General features: G+C 38.9%; 2 protein-coding genes across 7 annotated transcripts in view; one reads left to right on the top strand and one right to left on the bottom strand.

Moving 5' to 3' along the window:
• Positions 1-493: 493 nt before the first annotated feature.
• On the top strand, positions 494-1,992 carry SOD3 (superoxide dismutase 3). Of its 2 annotated transcripts, none has more exons than XM_074865912.1 (2): positions 494-628; positions 1,080-1,992. In XM_074865912.1, the coding sequence occupies exon 2, from the start codon at positions 1,086-1,088 to the stop codon at positions 1,797-1,799; it is 714 nt and encodes a 237-aa protein (XP_074722013.1). In that variant the 5' UTR covers positions 494-628; positions 1,080-1,085; the 3' UTR covers positions 1,800-1,992. The 2 variants fall into 2 exon arrangements, with proteins under 2 accessions (XP_074722013.1, XP_074722014.1); XM_074865913.1 differs by having other exon boundaries at positions 509-628; positions 1,061-1,992.
• An 853-nt stretch (positions 1,993-2,845) lies between these two features.
• The window catches only part of CCDC149 (coiled-coil domain containing 149), a 53,298-nt gene continuing 35,594 nt past the window's right edge, over positions 2,846-20,549 (bottom strand). For 2 of the 5 annotated variants that reach the window (XM_074865914.1, XM_074865918.1), the window contains 5 exons: positions 16,662-16,738; positions 15,292-15,324; positions 11,481-11,588; positions 6,397-6,990; positions 2,846-5,781 (listed from right to left, as the gene is read on the bottom strand). In XM_074865914.1, coding sequence (XP_074722015.1) covers positions 6,398-6,990; positions 11,481-11,588; positions 15,292-15,324; positions 16,662-16,738 — 811 coding nt within the window. In that variant the 3' untranslated portion in view covers positions 2,846-5,781; position 6,397. The remainder of the gene's footprint in view (positions 5,782-6,396; positions 6,991-11,480; positions 11,589-15,291; positions 15,325-16,661; positions 16,739-20,549) is intronic. The other 3 variants (XM_074865915.1, XM_074865917.1, XM_074865916.1) reach the window with 3 other exon arrangements.

A 20,549-nucleotide genomic window follows, 5' to 3' on the forward strand; every position in this document is an offset into this window, starting at 1 on the left:
AGCAGTCAGTAGCCCTAAAACTTTAGAGGAGCATCGCTGAAACGTACCTCAACATCTGACAGTTTGAATTGTGCCCTTCAGGTTTTAAAGCCACAGAAACTTTGGTACACACCCATGTGGAACAGTTTACGTTGCTCAAGCACCACTTTCAATTTTGGCTAATAAAGAAATAAAAATGCAAACCAGCTCCATGACAACCAGCATATAAGTGAGCGAACTGCCCAACTGTGCCTTAATAAAGTTCCTTCCTCTCCTCTCACTGCATGTTGAAGGTCACTTGTTTTAGATAAGCACATGAAGTCATCAAAAGGATGATTAATTTAAAAGCTTGATAACTTTTTTTCCCTTTTTTTGGAACGTCGGTGAGGACTGAGAGCCAGATTAACAAACTAACTGAGAAAGGAAAAAGTGTTCATCCTGGCCACAATGAAAATGTCTAAAACTTCCCCCCCCCGCCCCCTCCCCTCCCACGGTTCTCCCAGTGACGCCTCCCCTGAGCCAGCGTTACCTAACTTTCACACAAACACGCAGTTTTCAAACAGCTCTGGCTTTCTGTCTGATCACATCTCTGTTTAGGGGAGCACAGGCAAAGAGCTACTACTGAGGGGTTCTGCAGCAACTCTACAAGGTAATCAACTTGTTGGATTTTTACTTTTAGTTTGTAATGCCTAACTAGTGGTTAAGTAGATGGACCAAAAAAATCTTCCTGGCAAACTGTTTGGCTGGAATTTGTAGTAGGAGAAAAGTCTCAATACAAACTCAAAAATAGACTAAACAACACTTTGGCTTGCTTGCTTCCTGCAGGGAAAAAGGCAGTTTTAAAGATCAAGATGTAGTGTAAAATATAAAATCACTAGTATTTCTTTTAATCATGGCTGTCAGTCGTATATGTTTAAACATGCGTATGCATTCTGATTTAGTTTCAATTCATCACATTAGACAGATTTAGAAAGCAGCAGTCCACCGGGACCATGCTCCAGCTGTTTTGCTCAGCACTGCCACAGGCTGAGTGCCTTTCTGTCCAGCCATACTGCTGCAAAAAGCTATTAATTCTTTGTAGCTTCTTGTACCTTCTGCAGGTCAAGATGCTTCTGCTTCTTTCTGTGGTCACTGGGCTTGCCCTGTCTGCCTCTGGTGTCATGACGGACAAAGAAACTGATCCAAGACAAGAGTCATTTCATGATATACAGAAAAAAGTGAACGACCTCTGGCAGAATTTGCTCTATCCGGTAATGCCTGGTAATGAGACTGATGGGATGATTTACACTACTTGTGAAATGAAGCCTAGCTCCAAAATAGATGCTGACAAGCCACAAGTGACTGGACAAGTCCTATTCAGGCAGTATTACTCATACGGAAGATTAGAAGCCATTTTTTACTTGGATGGGTTTCCGCTGGATAATGATCAATCTGGTAGAGCTATACACATCCACGAGCTTGGGGATCTCAGTAACGGTTGTGACTCTACAGGAGGACACTATAACCCTTTCAGCGTGAATCACCCCCGTCACCCAGGGGATTTTGGCAACTTTTTTCCTAAAGATGGCAAAATCAGAAAATACAAAACAAATCTCTTTGCCACTATGTTTGGTCCATATTCCATCATGGGCAGATCCATTGTGATCCATGAGCAGGAAGACGACATGGGCAAGGGCAACAATAAGGCCAGTTTGGAAAATGGAAATGCTGGGAAACGTCTGGCTTGCTGCGTGATTGGGATATGCAACAAGAACTTGTGGGAAGAGAAACTGTCTGAGGTTACGGACAAGAAGAAGAGAGGGCTCAGTAAGCGAACATAGAACCAGGCTTAAGTGAAGACCAACAAGCCAGCTACAGCCTGGGCAGCACTAAGTACCTTAGGCTGCACCATTGGCCACTAAGATATATGGCTAAAGGATTCCCATTTCTCTTTGCTTGCTCCTCTAAGAAATGCGTATCACTTTGTAGAGCCTCCTTTCTGTAAGCCCATCAATAAAACCAGCATCAACTCAATGTTGTGATGTATTTTCTGGAAGAGGAAAGATTCCCTTCTAGGCAGTTTGGGAGCTGAATGTATATAAGAGTACTAACGGATATGGTTAATAGTCTGTAAAGAGTCTGTGCACTGTAAGAGGCTCTTAAGGGATCATAAGTTAGACACCAAAGGAAAAAAAAGTTAATATGAGTAAGTAAGAAATTGCCTCTCATTAGATGCTATTCTGTATTTAGCTGCAAATCTGAAAGGCAAAAAGATCTCTATGCTTTCAACAGTGTTCGGTGTTGTGTTGCAAGATCTGGATAACAGACTTCCCCTAAAAATAAGGGAAAGTACAGACATTTCTGTTTTAAACTTTAGATCCATTACGCTATTCTACTTCTGTTTTCAGGTTTTATTCTCAAACATGTACAAGCTTCTTAACTATTTTTAATTGTCCACATGGCTATAGCTAAGACACACTGTTTACATCTGAAACCAGACTTAAAAGAAATATTCCAGTTTACCATCACTCCCCAGCAAAAATTCCTTAAAGTTTGTGCCTGTTAGTAACTAAGTTGTATATAAAAGCTTTAATGCTGCTTAGACAATGATGATAAAGTTAGCAGATCAGAGATAAATGTTATTTTCAAAGCCAAAAAATGCTGAGTGTGTTTCTTCATACAAAAATGTAGGAAGTAAATCAGTCAATTTAGACTGGGAGAAGTGACAGTGAAAATATTTAAATCAGATAACTTTCAGACTTAAAACTCTCACTCAATAAAGATTACTTTTTTAATTTAACACAACTCACTGAAAATACTAAAACACTACCTCATGACTATCATTCATCTGATACTGAGAAAAGGAAACAAGCAGGTAGCACAAGCGTATCAGGAAATGTTTTTATTAAAGATGACAAAATGTATTAATATAGTTTAACCATGTTGTGCAGTTAATCCAGGCAGCAACAAAAGAGAGGTTTGCAAATAAATTAAACTGCATAATTCCTAAAGTAAAACTACAAAACAGAAGCTGGTAAACAAATTCATATCTTTTAGAAATGTAGCAGACTTTCAACTTAATCTCAGTTAAGATTTTGATATACATTCCTGAGCTCATACGGATTAAAGAAATCCCACTGTCTTTATTATACAAATTCCCATATGCTTAAAAATAGTCTCACTTAGAAAAGAAGCAGCATTCTAAAAGATGCTTCTTAATCTGTCATTTTCACACACTCACTTTACAAATTCAGTGAACATTGTTTTTCAAATAACCACAACATTGTACTTTCAAATGAAATCCTTCTCATGGACAATGCATGAATTCACTTTTAGGTGAGACAATCTCCTTAAAATCAGTTTGCGAAACGCATCTTCTCCATACCCCTGCCACAACATTCCCTTCTCAATTTGCTTCCCCAAAGCCCAACACCAAAAAGGTTTATATGTCTGGATGCGATTTCTGCATTTCTGAAGTCTTGGAAAAGGGAATACAAGTCTGGAAAAAACCAAACTAACCAACCCAACCACCACCAGCACCACCCCCCACCCCCAACCTAAAGTAGCACTGATTCCACAACAAAACACTAACTACTTTATGGGGGGAAAAAAAAAAATCATTGCTCTAATAGCACAACAATATCAATTAAAGCAATATCCAAAAAAGATACTGACAAGAATATTCAGTTAGTTACCACATAGTGCAGCAAAGATGTCTTACTTTTACAAGTCTCCTGGCTTTGAAGTCTTGTGTTCCTGGGAGAAGGCTAAAAATGTAGCTAGAATAAACATTCACCAGGGCAGAAAGGAGAGGGACAGTATTGCAGCAGTGATATAGCATTAAAAATGAGGTTTCCAGAGATCTAGATATCTCACTGGAATTTAATGATTGCAAAGATATAAAAATGGCATCTAAGAGGGAGAATGGTGCAAGGATAATAACCAAGATGTCCTAATTGTTGGGTTGTACATCACTGTTTTCTCACAGAAAAAACATACTAAAAAGAATCAATGAATGAGGCACTGAAAAGCTGTTGGTCCAGCACCGCTTCTACCTGCTCAAATTTTTGCACCAAGGTCTTCATTAATTAATAGCATTAACTGGCTGTTAAGGGACCAGGAGAAAAATGCTAACTCACACAACAGTGGGTCGGGAAAGGCCCAAGACAGGGAAACAGCATAACACCGTCAACATTTCTGAGCTCAGCTATGTGAAATCCTGACCTTCTTATTCGCTTGCCTCAGTTCTGACTGCATTGATATTTAGCTCTGTGCAGGATTAGTCTGTGAAAGATGGAAAAGAATACATCTTGAATAAAATGCTACCTCATGTGACATTCAAGCATTAAAGGAAAAAATCCTGCCACATTCTCCTGGAGATTTCAGTTTCTGCATCTATTTCTCTTCCGACTTGTCAGTACTGTCAGTTTAAATGAGTCAATAATGCAGTCAGTTACAATTAATGGGCACTGCATAACAATCTTTCAAATACTTAAACTCCTCTTGGTTTTTCAGGTGATGAGGAACTTAATGGTGATCAGGATAATGAAAGAAAAACTTTTTATTGCTTCATGTCCTTAATACGTTTAAATATATAGATGTTTTTTGTTCCTAAGAGCTGCTGCTTATTATCAGTGAAATGCTGCAATGTCAAATTACCTTTAAAGAGAAAGGAAACATATTTGAGGAGCACTGTGAGTATGGCTTTATTGGATGCAGACAGACACTGAAAGGGTTACAGGAATGCACCTGCTAGGGAAAACACATGAGAACAGACAAGCCACATTTTTCACCTTCCCACTATCATTCCTTATATTTATATGTAATAATTTACATACAGCCTTTCTTCTGCTGAATACAAACTGTTCATGGACTCTGACACCTTGATTATGGCAGCACCTGCTAGCTCATCTTCCATCTACAGAAGAGTTTGTCAGTATTGCTAATATAAACTCTGTTTATTCAGTAGCTGACAAGTGGGCCGTAAAAATTTGCAGCTGGCAGTTATTTGTCAAAGAAGGACTCAATCTGGGAGGGATTTTCCTTTTTATTATTAGTATTTTATTAAATTTGGGTTGATTCTCTCTGATTGGTTTCAAGTTCTAAGAGTGAGAAATGAACATTTACAGACAATTAGGTCCCAAGCCAGCAGAAAAATTGCCTTGACGGCTGCTGGCCCATAGAAGCTCCACAGCTGCAGAGACTATTCCTTATGCTACAAACAGGAGAGGAAGGACGTGCCTCCCCTTCTCCAACAGCTGCTAACTTCAACGTTAAGTATTCCCTTGTTGCTGCCTTCCTAGGAGCAGAGTGGCACAGCTCCAGCATCAGGAGCGAGCTAGGGAATGACACAGCAGCCTACAGTTATTATAGGGAAGTTTTCCTATAACTAAACATCAACAAGGGAAGAAGTTTAAGAAAGCGGCAACAATGCAAATAAACCTTCTACCACACCATAGACTGGTGAAACGAGGAGGAAAGGAAGACTTATCCTTAATTCCAAAACATAAGAAAATAAAAAAAGACACAGATTCCTTTAAAAGGGAGGGCATAGATGGAGTAGGCTGAAATCTACCACCTGTTACTCAGCCTGAGGGCTGTTCTGGCTCCTGTAAGTTGAGGACTAAAACTCCAGTAACAGAGAGCCAAGTAGGTGGACAGCACATCACAGGTTCTCCTCTTGCTGTTCTCCTTGCTTTGGAACAGCATTGCCGTTTCTCACAGAAGGACTTTTGGCTTCTCTGATGATGTTTCCTTCAGAGCTTCCTTAAATTGGATTCTCAGTATCTGGTGAAATAACTCCCTGCATTTTCATGAGATGAGCTGGGAGAGGGAAGGAAAAATTTTGTACAGTTGAGAAGATATCAAGGTTTGTAATTAGAGAACTACATACATGCAGGGATGGTTTTCAGAAACTTCCTATAAGGGAATAGTGATTTTATTCTAAAGATGTATTTACAGTCACCATATGTAAAGAGACATGGAATCCAGTCTGAGAAACAAGCAAAAGCTTGCAGCCTTAAGATGTGTCTGAATTTATAACTCCAAATTTTTCATCCTTGGAAGACACTTCTAACCATTAAAATACAGTCCAGCACTAGGACCACACATGTTACAGAAGCCTAGTGATAACATGATCAGCCGCTATTGTTGGTCTCTTTGCTACACTAATATAAATTACATCAATCTATGTAGAAACTTCAAATCATTACAAAAACCCAACATGATTAAATCTTATCACTGATTCTTTCCCTTAGGTAATTTATGTTTTTGGTACACTGTAGCCAAAACTAACAGAAAAACACCTTTATTAGAAATATATTAACAGTTCAAGGTAAAAATCAACCCTATGGCACACTGTTTCACTGATCATACTCACAGAAGCACAGACACTGCTAAAGGATTACAGTGAGATGCTCGAGGGCCTGGATTTCATACCTCAAGCCAAACTGTTATCCAAATATTCACAGTTTTCAGCAAGACTGGATGGTTTCTTGTTTACAGATTCAGGGGGCTCCTCAAAGCTGTTATTTGTGGGTGCAGTTGTAACACTGAGCTCTCCATGCCTTCCAGGGTCCTCGGTACGCACCACATCCACGGTGCTGTTATTTTGACCCCCTCTTTCATTTGGAATTTCACAGTCACTCTCTGAGGTTTCGTCACTGTCTTTCAGGGCCTCAGTTTCAGCTGTTTGTTCATTCTCTGAGTTGGAGGGATCTGTGGGGTCAGATGGGTCAGGGCTGGAAAGTGGGAACTCTCCCTCAGATGAACCATTAAGGTCTGCTCCAACCATGGTGTTCCGCTCCCCTGCGGAAGAGTCTGCTCTTTTCGCTTCCAGTTCTGCAACTGCCTGCTCTGTCAGTTTAATTATCTGACTTCCAAGCTTGTTTATTTCTTCTTCCTTGGAAGGTAGCTGGGGTAATGAAGGATAAAAATGTTTATTTTGGTTTCTGTTATTTAAGTTTGTTCCCTCTGGAGCCAGGGACTCACTTGCAACAGCACAAGTTTCATCGCGTTCTCCCTTCTGTTCTGCTGAAAGAGAAATGGAACAGAGATGCTCTGGTCAGTCACAGGTATTTATTATATATCTGACCTGAAGACCATCACCACCAGTGCCAGACTACAGACATATCTACCCCAGTAAGGAATTTCTAAGAGTGATTCCCTATCCCATCCCAGACCCATTCTTAGATGATAAGCAATCAACACTAAGTTTCTTGCTGGATCTGGCCCTGTTTTGGAGCCTGTCTTTCCCTAACACCGACAGCTCTAAAAGAGTCATAGTCAATACCATACTGTAGAACAGCAGGGTCAGGCAAACTTTTTCAAAGCAATATCAACTCTAGGCAGGGCACTCAGCTACAGAAATTTTTGGCACAGCTTAATGTAAATCCCCACAGCTCTGCCACCTTCAGGGGTTAACATAAGCTCCATTGATTTGGAGCTTTTCACAGGCTTTCGTCCAATAATGAAGCTTCATTATTGGTCCTACAACATTTCTGCTAACATAAAAGATTATTCTAATTTGGGTAGCAGCATAAAACAAAGCAGGACTGGAAGAATTTAAAATATACCATTATACCAAAAGGCAAACACTGAACAAAGTGTCAGAATAGAGAAAAAAGCAATGTGTAAACAAACAGCTTTGTGAAAGAGAGAGAATTTGTCCTCATCTTAGTTAAGCACGAAAAGCCTCACTGAAAATAAACTTGTGGAGTCAAGGAAGAAAAATTAGGAAATGCCAGAAGTACGGTTGCATCGACAGCTTAACATGACTCTCGTCACGCAGATGCATTACCTTTTAGTATACGAGCATTTACTCTATTTTTCCCCACAGGAATCCTGCCTCGTGCAATGCAGGGAGAGCCTGGCTGCAGGGAGGGACCCAAGCTACACAACACAGGAGCCCACTGTCTCTATCAGACCCTCCTCGTTTATAATTTGGGAGCTGCCGAATGAGTGAGACACGGGTTAGCATGAAGGGAACAGGCACTCTTCCTACCGTTAAGAAAGCTAGGAATGCTACTCTGAAGAGCTGGAATTTAAGTCTGTGGAAGAGGCAGGGATAAATTAACTTTCAAAAGGTGATCACCCACTGGATCTAATCCTCATTACCTGAGCGCTCAGCTGGAAACCTAGGAGCTTGATTTGCAGTACTGCTCTGCTCATGTTGTATATCTAAACACACATACTCCAAGTGCTCCAAAAAAAGCCAACACTTATGTACCTCAAATTGACACTCGAAATTAGCAGGGACACTACCTTATTCTTTGCATGCCTCAGTTTCCTCCCTCCACAGTGGGATAACATCATCCCACCACCTTGCTGAAATTTTCTGAAGATAAATTGTTTCAAAGCACTACATCACCAGAGAAAAGTTCATAGAAAAAAGGTACTTTTGTCTTCAGGGAATGCTTGAAATAGCACACAGGTAATACAACAGGAACAATGCATTCAACAATGAAGAGGAAAAAAAACAGAATAGCTGTTCATTAGTAGTGTGACGCTAAAGTACAATCTATCCTGCGACACTATCCATCCTATGCATTGGATAAAGTGAGATTTGGTGGCACAGGAGTCTTTACTTTATATGATTGTACCATGTCATTATGCATTTTCACACAGGAACTGCACAGTATATCCTACAGACTTCGACCACCCAGCTTAACTGAAACAATGATAACAAGTACGGACTAAAACAGGCTTTGATGAGACCAGGGTAAGCAGATAGATTAGATAAAAAAAAGCCTGAAAAGCCCTCTGATTACCTGTGGATCTAGCTAGAGCAACATTTGATGTATTATAGAAAGTTCTGATATAGAACGCAGGTTAGTGCAAAAGCTAGAAACATTTCCTGGGCCAAAGAGGCACCAAGTATCGATGGTACTATTTAAAGGACCATAGCTGACCGACATAATACCAGGCCTAGCATTTAAAGATATGCATGAATTTCATGGCTATTCTGCTTATCAACTGTTTTCACTCAACTGATCATTCAACTAATAGGAAAATAAAAGTGGTTTTGTTTTTATTTCTGGAATACTTTTAAACCACGGGCATACTTGCTTGGTAAACAAAGGCAGATGAACACATTCCTATGTTCTTCCCAGCTGCCAAGCTCCCCCAGATTTTGGAGGTACACTGTATAGATGAAAAATTGCAATATGCACCAAGCTCCTAGAATTCAACAGCAGACAGTCATTCTCTATGCAGAGGTGACTCAGTGTATCATGACTCAGTTTTGCTCCCATATAGCTGCTGAATGCGGAGGAGCTGTGTGACTCCAAGCACAGGAACATGCCCTACAGATGAAAACACACTGCTTCCTTTCCAGGCTTCAAAGGGAAGATGGCAGCCCCAACTGCCATTGCTCCACCTACTGCTATAAGCTATGGTGTCCCCTGCACAGCTGGTAGTATATATGTGCTCATCTATGTCTCTGAAAAGTTGGCCCAGTTTATTTAAACTGTCACAGAGGTGAATTTTGTCTGAGTTCTCACTGCATGTTATCAGGTACACTGGGCCACATGCAAAGAGAAAAACCAAGCTGGTTTTTCAGGCAGAACAGTAATTTCTTAACCTACTCCAGTTTAATGACAGGATTTCTCTGACTGATCTTGGCTCTGTTAAGGTTATGGGATGCAAAAGAGGAAAGAGGGTGACAACCTACTGGGAGCTGATTCTTCCCATGACTGCCACAGGCCTAATTCTTGTCTGCCTTCTCCTCTCCAAGGCTGTTTTCTTCTACTCTTCTCTTCCCCTGCCTAGCTCTTTGTTCCTACCCCATATCCCTTCATTTATCCAGTCCCTACACTCACTCTGTCCATTTCCAATCCACCTTTCAATCTTCTTTATCACACCTTGTTTTCACTGTCAGCATTTTGATTCTTTACTCCTATGCTCTGACCTCTGCTCGGTCAGATGCAGGTCGCCCCTCACTCAGACTTCCTTCAATCCCCATCTACCCTAGTCTTCCAATCACTTCAGAGTCCTGACCTCAGCCTTTCTTTCCTCTCTGCTCCAGGTTTTGTTCCCTCTAGGTTTATATTATCTTGAAGGAATCATGCATGCAGAGTTTTACCAGTGTTGGTGGCACAAAACAAGCTCAACAGAATCATTGGTTTGTTTTTTGTTGTTTTTAGCAGATGAGATTTGAAAGTGAATGGTTTAGAATGGGGTAGAAGCTCCAGCCTGTTTTCTCAGGGTGGAAACCTTTTCCCCAGATTTCAAATTCCTTTCAATTACAGATATACTAAATGCTTGCATGTTAAAATAAAAAAAAAACCAAAAACAAAAACCCACATGGTCATCAGAATTTAACACAAAAAAGTGATTTGGCTGACATTAAAAAAATCAGCTGAAGTAGAAAACACAGCATGGAAAGCTTCAGCCCAGAGCTAAAGTTTGGCACTGTTACAAAGCAACAGAAACAGGGTCTGATGAGATTTGACAAGCAGCTTTAATCAAAACTGTAATACCAACCTCACCTAGGACAAATATGTAAAGGAAAGAGCATAATGCCACCAAGTAAATACTTTCAGTAACTGCAGATTTAATTAAAAATCAATGATTAAGCAGGCAAAAAATGAATATTTATGAGTTATTACTCATTGGAGAACTATTCACTAAAGTTTCACTTCTTATTTTTAGCAAAAATATCAGCTGATCAAGATTATAAAAAATTATCAGTCTGGCTGTCAAGTTTTATCAGATGATGACATGGATAATAAAGTCAAAATTAAGCCATAATCTATTTACTTTCAGGACTAACAAATAAATTGTTTATGATGCTTCATGGTTAGCTGAGTAAGATCTGGGCATCCCAAAACGTTATGCCCATTAAAGAGCTTATCCAACCGCCAATAGGCAAGCATAATAATCCATCTCCCATCCATTATGAAAACTAAGGGGGGGAAAAAAAAAAAAAAAATCAAGGTTATCAGCAAAACACTATCTTCTGCTACTGTCAAATTTAAGCTTGACTTTGGAGAGATGTTAAAGCTTGCTATTGGGGAAGGATTTTTAACAAAACACACGCAAGACTGTAAAAAAAGGAGTCAATTTCTTTGGGAAAATGAGTCAGGTATGTCAATTTACTGGGTGCAATCAGGAAGCCTTTCATCTAGATATCAGCTATAATGCAGGAAAGTGCTAAGCCAGTTCCACAGACTGCTTTCCTACTGTGCATTTTAACTGAGGGAAGAAGAGCAGGAGGCAGTTAAGTGTAACATAGATGGCATGAATAACTTCTCACAGTATCAAGTTATATGGCAGGAAAATTCTTTGAGGTGTAAGACCTGATCCCTAGCCCTTGTGCAATCTATTCAACAGTCATTTTTCAGCTGTTTCTTTGCTATTTGTACTGGGACCATCTATCCATTTTACTTGTGGATGATTTATTCAATCTCTGTGACCACTGAAACTTTGCCTTCTACTATCCCAGCATGAAAATTTATTACTTTTTATTTGGAAATAAATGAGTGCTCAGCTCTCATCATGTTCTTTACAATACAGGTGCTCACCTTGTACTTCAGTTTTCTGTGGCTTATCAGTAAACGCTAACAATGGTGACCTGGACCGCTGTATAACAGGCAACATTGGGTCACTGAATGTTATGGTATCCTTTCCACCTGAAACAATCAAAGTGTTAGAACCATTAATTCACCAATTACATCCATTCTGCACTAATGATATTCAAATATATCCTACTGGTTTTTTGCAATGTTATTGAAAAGTGCAGAACAGGAAAAGCATCTCAAATGATCCTTCTACAGCATGGAAAAAAAAGAAGCTCTGTACTGGAGCTGGAATATGCATGTCAAATACAGAAAAGGCGTATGTTTTTACCCACAATACGGAGTAAAGGACAGATTTTGAAAGAAGACCAGCTGCTGTATGCAGCTAATTGTATTAGCAATTTGCATTCAATTCAGAATATTAATAATCAGATCATACCAAAAGTTTTACAAAGAGTAATGGATCATTTGCATGTTATTACCAGCAAGTGTTCAGCACTGCCTCTTTACTCTCTATTACTCTGCCTTGATGACGAACCTGCTCGTATCACATACGTAGTTTTACACTACATACACATATTATCCTACAATGCTCCCTTAAAAGAAATATTAAAAGCTTAGCATAACTAAGGACTGAGGGAGCAAACAAGTATACATTGCTGGGGAACAGGATGGATTTTAATCTGAAAATTCCAAAAACGTTTCAGAGGATTTTTGACTTAAACCAAATGGAAAAGGGTAATTTTCCAGCTCTTTCGCAGACAAGATAGTGCAAGAAACTCTCCAGCTGAGGACTGCTGTAGATGCTTAGTCTTTACATATTTTAGCAATACAGAAAGCAACACCTGCAGATCCTTTAGGAAGTCCTCCACTATTCAGGATGCTCATGTTTTTAGTGACTGACACTACCTTAAACCTAGAGGGGAAATGGCAGGAAATGTGCAAGATCAGCTAAGCCTGGTGTTTGTGTGGCCTCCAGAACAACTGCCAACCGATAAGTAATGGCTGGGGAGGCAGCAAGCTACTGCTCTATTTATCTCCATAAGAATGGACATTTATGTAACAACTACTTCTCCCCTCTAAATCTGTTTGTACGTTTCACCTTAAGGCAACATCTTAAATCTAATCACCCATCCAAGACAAAGACTTTCAAAAGAGCACCAGGTCAGGAGATACCCGGAACAAATCCAGCTCTGAGAAAGTTCTGGTACCTGCTAAGAAATAATGAAAGTCAAGCTGCTCCCATGGAGTCTAACTGGACTATTCCAATCTCTAACTACTTTTGAAAGCACCGGCTGCAAATACCTTGATCCCGAAGGTATTAACAATGGTTTTAGATCCTTAACATGCTGGGGTATATACACTGCAGCAATATGAATGCAATTAATGCTTTTGAAACATGGATCTTGTCAAGCTTTGATCCCCCTGTCAAGCATGCATCAGAATTCTGCCTTCACCATAGCAAGTAATAAAAAATAATATTAACTAACAGCAAAGTGGAGAATGCCCCCAGTGTAAGGCAAAATTAATTAAAAAGGAAAAAAAAAAAAAAGGCAAAACAAATCTGACGGCTATTTCAAAATGCAAAAGCCCCTAGACAAATGCACTTTCCTGTAACAGTGAAGGAATTTTGTGTTGGAAGAACTAAATCATACAGGGAGCTAGAGGTATGAAAACATCCAATAGATATTCACACACAGTCAAAAGTAGCCACATATCCAAAAAGGTATAAAAGAATCCAACAGTGTAAAATTCAAAAACATGCTGAATAAAAAAAAAAATTGGGGGGGGGGAAGCTTTAACAGGAAAATAGAAAGCAGAGTCTTTTTCTTTCTTTTTTTTTTTTTTTTTAATCAAAAAAAGTAAAGCCTGAGCTAAAGTCCCTGAAGATTGCAAGACAAGCTTCAAAAACAGAAACTTCTTGACTTCCAGCCAGCATTTACACAGTAAACACATTTACTTTCACATTTTTCTCTGAAAACCAACTTGGTTACAAAAAGTAAAGCTAAGCTCAGTATCCACACATCTAAGCAACAGATGTGGCCCACAGAGTCCGATGCATACTTATTTATTAACAGTGACTCACATCCATTCACGAAGAAAGGACGTGGGGGTATTGCTGCCCTATAGTCTGTGAATCATGATCTGAAGTTGGGTTACACACAGGGAATTTCAACTAGCTGCCATGTAAGCTCAGTTTCATAATTTACATAGCTTTGTGTTCCTCTATTTAATGAATTTTTCAGGGACTTCCGTGAAAAGTATACAGATCTCAAAATAAGCAAACAAATATGTTTTCAGTACTAGCAATTCTTAATTTTCTTCTCCAGGGTTGGGTATCCTCTTATACCTGCTGCTGCACCCTACACTGCTGTCACTGGCTATGCCCACAGCAGCTGCTGAGCCCATTAATTCTACCGTGTCTCTGCTCCACGCTGATTACTGCAGAGCAAGAGGCAGTGCTGAAACCTTCTTATCATCCCACAGAGAAAAAGGCTGAGTCATGATTGGCTCTTTTCTTGGGCTTTTTTCAGTGGAAATTTGAAATTTTCAGGAAATGATAAACTTACCTGAATGTCTAGTGACATCAAACTGTGAGAGGAATAAAGGTGGTGTTTACTATGTACTACTACTGAATACACTTAGTATATTATGAATGCATATTTGAACCACAATGTACCTAAGGCAAAGCAAAGAATTAAATGCTTCTGCGAACATCACATTCTTTGCTTCCTTCTCAAGGCAAGTAGGCTCATAAGAAGAAAATCAGAGCCAAATCTATGGCCAAGCTTGCTTTCTTTTCAGCAATGAACCTCACAAGAAATTTGCTTAATTAAAGCCCATTTTCCAAACAGGGGAAGCTAAAGTTTGGGGTAGGTGGAACTTCTACAGAAAATGAATTACGCTACCAGTTTCACCATTTCAAAAGTTAAACATGCACTTCCTCTTGATTTAGCTTCCCCATAGTTCATTCATCAAAAAGCAGATGACAAATATGTTACCTAACAAAAAATTAGAGGCGGTCAAGCTCTTTCTTCAATAGGATAAAGTTTATTAACATCATTTATTAAAACCATTTGGAAAATATTAATATTACGGTGACAGCAGATGTTATAAATGTTATATGGACAATGATGCCTAAGTAGGAACATTAACTTCAGATTAAAAACCTGCAATTTATAATATGTGTTTATTTCAGTGCTAGATTGAACATCAGCTTTCATCTGCGTATTTTTTCCAATGACAAAAAGTTCAACTCATAACCAAACAATAATTTTTTCTCTCTGGATTTAAGACTGACTAGATGAGATACTCTCCATGCTCTGGTCCTCACCCGAGCCAACATTCAGCTGCGGAGTCCACCGTGGTAGTTCCCACGCTATTTGTTACGTGCTGCTGTTTTATGGAGCAGAAGCTTTCAGTGCTCTGAAAAGAAAACTGGCGACACACCAGGTGTTGCAAGACTCTTTCTGACCACCTTGGGACTAGAGTGCACTTGGAAACAAAAGTACACTCTCGATTTAAAAGGCAAGCAGCAAATCAACAAAGTTTGAGGCTCAACAGAACTCGCAATCCAGCGTAAAATTCCTTTACAACTATTTAAGATCATACTTTCTTACTATTTTCCTCAATTTAAAGGAACTGTCTTGTAGAGCAGCCTCCATTTTTTTGTGGTCATCTAACTCATTTGACTGAACACCTTAATCTGTTGGATATAAAAATGTTCAGATAACATTTCCATTTATTTACATGCAGTGACAATATTTAACGTACTGCTAAAATCAATTACTTAATATATACGTTAAGCAGAACCTACTCCCAAATCCCACTGAGACATTGTAGCTCAGGCCTTCAGGCAGCAAAAGAAAGGAAGGAAAGAGACAGTTGTTATTGTATAAACATTAATTTGATGTCTTACCTACACAGACCGACAATGGTGCAAGAAGTTCCCACTGTTTCATGTTTTTTAATACATTTTGCAAAGATTAGAAATGTTGCATTTATTAGCATATGAATTTCATGGAACACTATTTTTGAAGAAAAAAACTACAGTACCTTAAACTGGTGAGTTTATGATACACATTTGTACTAAGATACAAAACCACATTAGCAGGGTCTTAGACAAATATTTCACCTGCATCTTTTGGAGAATGTGTGGAGGGACAAATGCACTAAGTACACTAGGTGACTAACTGAAGAGTATTCCACAGAAACAAATTTGTGACCTTCAGTTCTGGAAAGCGTCAGGAAGAGAGCCAGTTCCAGGAAGGTGACTAAGAATGCCTACAATGGGCAAGCTACAGTGAAAATACACCACATCAGGCCAAACAGTTGAACAGCAATTGCTTGTCACAAGGTCTCTTCAGCTTTGTCAAATGTCTTCTTCTAGATGGAAAGGTTAGGTGGAAAAAACAGAGACAAAAAAACTACAGAACTACACTATCTCCCACCCCCAGCAGCACTGATAGGAAGCCATAAACAGCAAAGCCTAATGATGCAAATACCAACAATAGAGTAGCATAATTTACAGTGGTTAAAGAAGACACAATTAGGTGTAATGGGAAGAAGGGAAGCAAAAAGTAAATGTAAATTAAATATTGCACATTTTCCTAACAGCGAGGTCTATTAGGAAGCAGATTAATCTCCCATTACTTGAGTAATTCAAAACCAAATACAATACTTAAGATGCTACAGGGAATAAGCCTGTTCTGGAGAGATGGACTAGAAAATTTAGGATCATTTACATTTCCAATTTCTCAGAGTTTATGATTCTACAGAAAAACATTAAAAATACAGTGATAAAATCCATGGAAGTTACAAGAAGTACAAAATTAGTAAATAAAATTTGTTGAAAAGCATAATGGCCAATATCCTTGTGTATCATTTTACACAATTGTTTAAATAAAATAGTTCTTTTTGCCTGCATACTATAGAGACAATTTGATTATTTCCAGTATTTAAAACTTTTTTTTTTTTAGTATACTTATTTGACTTATGAGTTTAAAGAGGCTAGTGATTTTTGGTTTCAACTTAACATTTATTAGAGGTTTCTAATTTTGCAAATGTGCTGAACAGTACATTTGTGAAATCACTGTCATTAAAAAAATTATAGCCAAGCTTTTCTTAAATGCAAATATACCCTTGAAAACTAAATAATGCAAGCTGTTCTCTTGAATTTTTACTAACCTGGAAGACTCCACAAGCCAGCAATTTCCAAAGTCCTTAATTTCTTTTCTAGTTCTGCCACTCGATTACCTAGAATTCTTCAGAAAAAGAAACAAAAACAAAAGCCAGGGATAGTGAGCTGAAATTCCTTGTTATACTAAGGTAACCAAAGCCCCATTGCTTACAGGACTACAGTTGAATTTTTAACTTGTTACTTAACTAGTGCAGTATGCCTGTATCCAGTCATCTCTTTTCACTAACGCAATGGACAAACTTCCCCAGAGTTAAAAGAAGATGAAATATAGTTGTCTAATCTATCTCATGTGTTGGGTTTTTTTTCTTAAAAAAAAAAGGTCTAGGATGTACTGGACATTCAATCTTTGCCCTTTGGTAAAGACAAAGAATAGCAAAAATAGCAACTCACAGTATTCATATTTCCTTGCCTGCAAATATTTCTTCCTGGTTACTTTTACTTTCTCTAGAGTTAAAATCAGAAGGTAAAAGCTGTGCAGACAAAATATGGAAAACTCAAGACAACATCCAGATTGATTCTGAAGTTCTAAGACACAATTTTGGCCTAGTCCTTTATTCACAGAAGTTTCTCCATCACTACAATTTCTTAAAATGGCAAGGAATATCTTTTCCACTACATCTTTTCTTTTAGTGCTGAACTCTGTTTTCTACTTTACTAAAAAGCTTCAAGCTCTTTAGTGCCTTTATCACCCACTCTTAGTTTTCACTGCATTTCTTGGGTCATCTCTTCTTTTGTATCTGATTCCTACACAAATACTATTTGCAGTTAGCTCTTCTACAGGATTTAACTTTTAGTCTTAATTCTCTCCCCAGATCAAATGAGAGATTGCTATCTTGCAAAGAAAGCTCTTTTTTTCCAATGAATTTTTGAAGTGTTTCTCTCACAGGCACAGCAAGTCTCCTAGAGTCAGAAGTCTTTAGATAAATCCCAAACAATACCCAATAGAGTGAGAAACCTAGACACGGCAGCAATTCTAAACATGACAGCAGAGATAATGGACAGCAAGTTTTACTCATCAAATTACAGGAACAGGATAAGTCAGTTAAATTTGAACTGAACGCTGAGAAGCAGCATATCACAACACAGAAAGGCAATAGCATCTTCCCATGCTCACCAGAGCTGTGTACTACTGCACTGCGTGCTCTCCAGTGAGGGTTTTTATGCTGCAGACATTTGAGCATACTGGGAATGTCATTACTGACAAGATGGCAGAGTCTGGGAAGGATGTGAAGAACAGCAAACCCAGCAAATATAAAAGGGGCTAGAAGAATTGATTAACATGGACTAAGTATTTTTGAAACCTCTACTGTGAGGGCTTGCAATGACACAATAAAAGTCTGTAAGTATTTTAAAGATTACAAAAATAAGATGAGAGAGAGAATGTAGAAGAGAAAGAGAAAGCTTATAATAAATATCAAAGAAAGCACTGAGAACTACAGGGGTGTATATGAATTAAAAAGCAAACAGTCCATCACATTTACAAGCAGAGTAGAGAAGACATTTGGGAGCAGTTATGTTTATTTCCCCATTGAAGCTCAGTAATCAGATAGGTTACCAAGGTTATGATGGATCTACTAGTCTTCTCCAATTACAAGCAAAATTGTTCAAGTCTAGATTTTGCTTTCAGAATGCTTCCGTCTGGTATGAGAGACTCAGCCTTAATAACTCTGTTTTCATATCTCAGCATATGTGCCGACATCCAGCAACTGCATTCTGCAGTACAAAGCAACAGGTAACAGAGAAAGGCATAGAGCAACCTTCAAGAAGCTCTACCTTGCACACAGGGAGCCCACTCCCACCTCCCTGTCTAAGGCCCCACCAAGGGTCAGCTGAAGAACGTGGAGTTCCCCTGGCTTAGAGGGGCAGGGAACAGACAGAAATGATGCAAGACTTCTTCTGCATCAAGTTAGCTCAGCCAGGGAGACAACAAAACAATGTTGATTTGGCTAACGATTGTCACCACAAATGGGTCATCAGTTTAGTACTTCTGCCAGGAAAAGAAAAAGTCCTTATTATTTTCGTAAGTAGTTCACCAGTAGATCCAGGGCAGAAAAGAGGGGAAAGATACTGCCCTCCCTGGCAGCTAGCCATATCACAGAAGGAAACTCAACCCTCTGCAGCAAGTTCAGTTACAGCTACTGCTCTTGTTATTCAGACAACAACAGCAAAGCTACTTTTCTCTTGCTTCTCTTAAATTCTATAATTATCAACTGTACCACACTATCTCTAAAGGTTTTGGAGCAAATATATCCTGGTAATTCCTACTGGATCCCCAGAAGAGGCCCTGAGCTATTTTTTAACCTTTGTTGCAGGTTCTCACATAGAAGGATCATTCTGCGACTCTGAACAAAGGTTGACAAAAAGAGAGGACAATACTTAACACTGCTTCTTTCATTCAAGGAGACAGCAAACTACATTCAGTGATGAATATGATTCTAGTTTGCTTCAAACCACGTTATCTGAAGACAGGTGTAGGAGAAATGAACCCTACATAAAACTGCAAATTCTTATAGAAGCATTTTTTGAAAAATAAACGTGTAAGCAATCCTGAACACAGTGTGGTTTATCCCATTCCTTCCTTTCCCCTGTGACTTCCAGATAATTTGCCACCTCCGTATGTATTGTGGGACGCTGTGGTGGCCTGGAACAGTATGTATTTTTAAAGGGGCTGCATGAGTTGGTAGCATCAAATTCCCTAATTTATTTTTTTTAATCTCTAGTCATAGTGGACCAGATCTTTGACTAAAACAGAAGGATCGTGTCATGGACAACCCTGCCGACAGCTATTTCTGTTTTCTTCTGGTCATGTGTCTAATGCAACAATGGAGTTAGTCTAAACCTCCCTCCAGGATTATCCTGGAAGGTTTTACAGAAATCTGCTGTTCACGTAATAGCAGCAATGCTCTCACCTGAATTTAGAAGCTCCCTTCTGGCTCTCCCATGCTTCCCAACATACATGGCCATAATCTGAAGGGAGCTGTGCTGATTACATCACCTGAGCTCTGTTCACCTCTATTTTAACTTAGATCTTGCTACAGAAGACATATACCCTCATACAGACACAATCACCCAAACGCCTGTAAATAGGGTCCATCACAGTCACATATCTAGTTCTGTACATCACATGGAAACATTTACTCAGTTACAGACTGACACAATCCTTTTTGTAGTTTTGGTCATGACTGAGCTTGCCCAAGTTAGAAACGTTAAAATTAGTGCAACATGTCTAAGCAGCAGAGCAGCTTCTACACTGATCTGGCTTGCATGGGTGCTGGCAATTTCAGGAACAAATTACACTAAAAAGAACATCTAATAAATGGTTTATTGCTGGCAGAAGAAAAAAAGATTTTTATCGACTTGCTAGGCAGGGTTAGGACTGTTTATTTTTACATTTATGTAACTATTTAATCTTGCAACACATTACTGCATACAGAATTCATTTACAACTGCCTTTTCAAATTAAGCTAATGTGCTTGTGAAGAAAAACATAGGACGTTACTTAAACTTCGCAGTAGTAGCTACCAATCAGCTGGGGAAAATGAACTGTTTTCTTCCCAAACAAGTTTGGTGGGTTTTTTTGTTTGGTTGGTTTTTTATTTTTTTTTTTTTTAAAAGTGGTGGTAAAAAAATAAAGACTGGATTTAGCCTACTTGTTCCTAGGCACATACTCCCACACCTCCTTTTATCATGCCACATATTCAGAAAAGCAGCAGTAATAACAGTGTGTCTGGTTCCAAGAGAAAGTGGCAACGGATGTTTTTAACAACAGTATAACAGCAGAAAGTCAACTTCAACAGCACATCTGAATTCTAATCTAAGTGAAAAAAGCCCACTGTCTTGTTATTGCTTCAGTTAATCAGAAAGCAAATCTACCA

This window comes from Strix uralensis, chromosome 4, assembly GCF_047716275.1.
Source record: "Strix uralensis isolate ZFMK-TIS-50842 chromosome 4, bStrUra1, whole genome shotgun sequence".
NCBI classification, from domain to species: Eukaryota; Metazoa; Chordata; class Aves; order Strigiformes; family Strigidae; genus Strix; species Strix uralensis.